The 4197-nt window shown below is 54.3% G+C and overlaps 1 protein-coding gene across 1 annotated transcript; it reads left to right on the top strand.

Annotated features, from left to right (window-relative positions):
- Positions 1-457: 457 nt before the first annotated feature.
- On the top strand, positions 458-3731 carry LOC140218655 (uncharacterized). Its single transcript, XM_072288502.1, has 2 exons — positions 458-651; positions 892-3731. Exon 2 carries the CDS (start codon positions 1981-1983, stop codon positions 3256-3258), a length of 1278 nt encoding a protein of 425 aa, XP_072144603.1. The 5' UTR covers positions 458-651; positions 892-1980; the 3' UTR covers positions 3259-3731.
- Positions 3732-4197: the final 466 nt, after the last annotated feature.

Raw genomic sequence — 4197 nt, 5'->3', positions numbered from 1 at the left:
GTGAACATGCCTTTAAGCACTCCCCGTAGGCCGATCCCGAAGATAGTGCAATACCGGGCCCACCCGCGGCTGAGGTGAAGCAGGCGTTAAGCACACCCCATACGTGGGCCGATCCCGAAGTTAGTGCAATACCGGGCCCACCGGCGGCGGGGTGAAGCAGGCGTTAAGCACACCCCATACGTGGGCGATCCCCAAGACAGAGCTACGCCGGGTCGACCCGCGGCGGAGGGGCAGTTCGCCATTAAGGGGCCACATACACAACTTCGCTGGTCATCCTTCACAGAATGGAAGGTGTAGTATAGTGTCGCCCCCTGTCAGATCTCTGTGTCATCGCACATGTATGTTTTGTAGTTGTTTAGCTAGATGGCGCACCCCCCTTTTGTCATGTGACGAGCTTGTACCAATCGGGAGGTGTCATCTAGCGTGTGAAGCCTTTATAAGTAATAAACAGCCGCGGGTCGGCGGAGTCTTCGTTCCGGTTTTCAGCGGGAGCAGTTAGCTCCGTGTCTCCTTCACTGCGCCGGCGCTAGCCGCGCGTTCGCCCGTCGGGGCCCCCCGCTTGCCTGCCGCTGCCGACACAACATCTTTTGGCGACGAGGATGGGATTCCCGCAGCGGTTCCGACCGAAGCCCCGGGACACCAACGAGCTTCGTAAGTGAAGCGACCCTTCCCGTGTCCGCACGGCAGGCAAACGCCGCCGACGCACTCGGCGTCGCGAGGCTTCCGAGCCTAGGCCTACTCGCCCCTTTGTTCTTGCCCCATTCCTGCGGCGAGCTCCGGCTTGCCTCCTGCACGCTACCCGGCATGGCTTTTACTGCGAACCTTCCCGTTTTTCTTGAAGTGCCCGGCCCACCGTTAATCCCTTGGTATCGCTGGAAAAAAATTTTTCAGGCCCACCTCGAAGCGGCCGGCGGTGGCGACTGGACGGACGCGCGACGAGCGTCCGCGCTCGTCAGCGCTCTCGGGCGTGAGGGACAACGGAAGTACTTCGCAGACGAGGAGCAGGAAGCAGCAAGGCAGTTAACCGGCGCAGCGTCACCGTCAAGTGAAGCAGCAAGGCAGTCGACCGGCGCAGCGTCAACGTCAAGTGATGCGGTCCCGCCAGCGTCAGAGTTTCCGAGACTCTTGGAGCGGCTTGACCGGCTGTTCGCCGCGTCAACAAATGTCCTGGCGGAACGGCACGAATTCACCAGTCGGAAGCAGTTCGACGGAGAAGGATTCCTGGAATTCGTGACCGCATTGAAGGAGAAGGCGGTACAATGCAACTTCGGCACAACCTATGGCGAGCGCGTCCGAGACCAAATCATACATGGGGTAGCGAACGTCAGCGTTCGCGAAAAGTTGCTGGCTCACGGCGAAACCCTGACCTTGGACAAGGCAGAGGAAATTGGACGCTCGTTAGAAGCACTACATCGAGCGAACCGCGCGTTCGGCTCGGAGAAAATACAAAGAATTGAGGCAGCTCAACTTGGCGCTCCATCGACGAGCCAAGATGGCCGACGTAGTCCGGGAGGCCATGACGATGGCCGACTTCTTCTGGGAAGCCGCCAAGATGGCCGACGTAGTGCAGGAGGCCATGAAGATGGCAGACTTCTTCCGAGGAGCCGCCAAGATGGCCGCCGTCTTCCAAGAAGCCGCCCAGATGATCGACATTTTCCGCGAGGCTCCTCCGGGACCCGCAATGAAGCACAGGATGCGAAGGACCCTAATTTCGAGCATAGTTCATGCGACCGGTGTGGCAGCACGAAGCATATTGCAACGTACAGGAATTGCCCCGCAAGGAACCGGCGGTGCAACGCCTGCCACACGTTGGGCCATTTTGCATCAGTTTGCCGAAAAACCCGTACTGTTCAACACGTCTCTTCCGCAGAGACGCTGTCTTCGACTTCCGCAGGGCAGCCGTCCGCGTCTGTCTTGACGGTAAGCGCTTTTGAAACTAAAAAAGATTTGGAAGTTCCAGTCGTAGTGAACGGCGTCTCCATGCGACTGCCGGTGGATACAGGAGCGTCTGTCTCATTGATGACGGCCGAGGATTTTGGAAAGCACTTTGGTCGACAGCACAGACTGTCAAAAACAGCAGTGGACTTGAAAAATTTCTCCAAGCAACGCATCGACATTCAAGGCCTGTTTCAAGCCACTGTCCAGTTTTTCCAAAGGTCATGCTCCGTCACGTTCCACGTAACGACTACAGGAACATCGCTGCTGGGTTTAGACGCCATCCAACGCTTGGGCATACAGATCGACGGTACGTCGCTGACATGTCGTCTACCATCGCTTCCTTCAGTACAGAGCCCCACAGGTGTGCCTCCGGGTTTTGATCACCTTTCCAGTGACGAGTTGGGCCTCGTCAACAACTTTGTGCACCGAATTCATCGGCAGCAAGATGCGAAACCAGTATCTTCAAAGTTGCGCCGACTACCCCTGGCTCTCCGTGACCAGGTCACACATGAATTGCGACGTCTCGAGGACTGCGACGTCATCGAGCGCGTCGAGGCTACTGAGTGGGTGTCTCCACTCGTGGTGGTGCGCAAGAAGGATGGAACCACGCGGCTCTGTGTTGATCTACGAGAACAGGACAGTCTTGTGTCTCAAGTTCAAGAAAGGGTCTTGCAGAAACAGTCGCAGACGAAACAGTACGTAGACAAACGTAGAGGTGCTCAGGCAACTCGTGTCATGGTGGGAGACACCGTCGGAATAAGATTTAACAGGAAAGGATTCTTTAAGTACAGTAAACCTCGTAAAGTCGAGGCCCAGATAGGACAATCTACTTTTCTACTCAGTGATGGGCAAACGTGCCATGTGTCTAAGTTAACCGTAGTGACGAAGGATCCAGCAGGTAGTACATTGTCCACAACGGATAAAGATTTTTTGTACTCGTATTCAAACCTGGATAGTCATTCCGATGACTCGTCTGTAGTGTCATCGTCCTTTCATAGGCATCAGTTAAGTAGTTCGTCTGGCTGTATCACTTCCGAGTCTGCACAGTCGGCAGTCGTCTCTGATTCCGTGGGGGAATCGGTAGCCTCCCAGGACTTGTTGGGACTTCGAGAGGAGCTTCCTGGGCAACCCTCTCCAGCTTTGAGCGCTAACCACATTCAATTGTCCAACCAGGGGGAGGGAAATAGTAGTGGGACGACTGGGTCTTTAAAGTCCACCGATACACGTCGCAACCCCCAAAGTTCTTCTGAGGTACGCACGCGTCCTCATCGTGACAGAAAACGGCCTCCGTGGCTCGATGATTTTGTTTATGTAGTGTAGAACGTATTTAAGTCTTCTAAATGCCACGGCTAGGGGCCTTGTTGAGACAGTCCACATGTTTCATTAACACAGGTATAAAAAATGCTCCTTGTTGCGGTGCAGTGAGTTTTGTACAGTGTTCCTTGTCAGACCTTGAGTGACTGCCTGTGTTTTGGTGCCCAAGACTGGTGCACGTGTATGTGAACTTGGGCAGGAACGAACTGAAATTGCCTTTGGACTTAAGTGCACGTCTTGTGTGCGCGTTTCACTGTATGCTTGCTTTGTTTCCAGGGGGGGATGATGTAGTATAGTGTCGCCCCCTGTCAGATCTCTGTGTCATCGCACATGTATGTTTTGTAGTTGTTTAGCTAGATGGCGCACCCCCCTTTTGTCATGTGACGAGCTTGTACCAATCGGGAGGTGTCATCTAGCGTGTGAAGCCTTTATAAGTAATAAACAGCCGCGGGTCGGCGGAGTCTTCGTTCCGGTTTTCAGCGGGAGCAGTTAGCTCCGTGTCTCCTTCACTGCGCCGGCGCTAGCCGCGCGTTCGCCCGTCGGGGCCCCCCGCTTGCCTGCCGCTGCCGACACAACAGAAGGGCACTGAGATTTCTGTTTTTCTTTAACCTATACTCCCCTGCGGATTTATTTGTTTGATTTTTAATGTATGCGTGCGCCAGCACTCATACCTTACGGTTGTTCCTAGGCACGGTAAATAAATATTTGATGCATTGATTGCTTGCTCGATTGATTATTACTATAAAAGGAAAAGCTTTTTTTGCCTACTTTCCCGTGTTTCGCATGCCTGCCTGGCTGCTGGGTGCTGTTCGTGGTCGGGTCGGTCGCCATCTCGGCGGATGTATTTGCGGGGGCATAACGCGTATGCCGAAGCTCATATGAAACTACCAGCGAAGTGGCTTATGCAGTCATCGTGTGCTGACCAATTATCCAGATAATAATATT

Source organism: Dermacentor andersoni, chromosome 5 (assembly GCF_023375885.2).
Source record: "Dermacentor andersoni chromosome 5, qqDerAnde1_hic_scaffold, whole genome shotgun sequence".
NCBI lineage: Eukaryota > Metazoa > Arthropoda > Arachnida > Ixodida > Ixodidae > Dermacentor > Dermacentor andersoni.
The sequence above is the reverse complement of the archived record's forward strand: the minus strand, read 5'-3'. Positions and strand labels throughout refer to the sequence as shown.

What these genes read in the sequence shown, in the direction of transcription:
- LOC140218655 (XM_072288502.1), top strand. Translation starts at nt 1,981, where the DNA reads ATGCGACTGCCGGTGGATACAGGAGCGTCTGTCTCATTGATGACGGCC.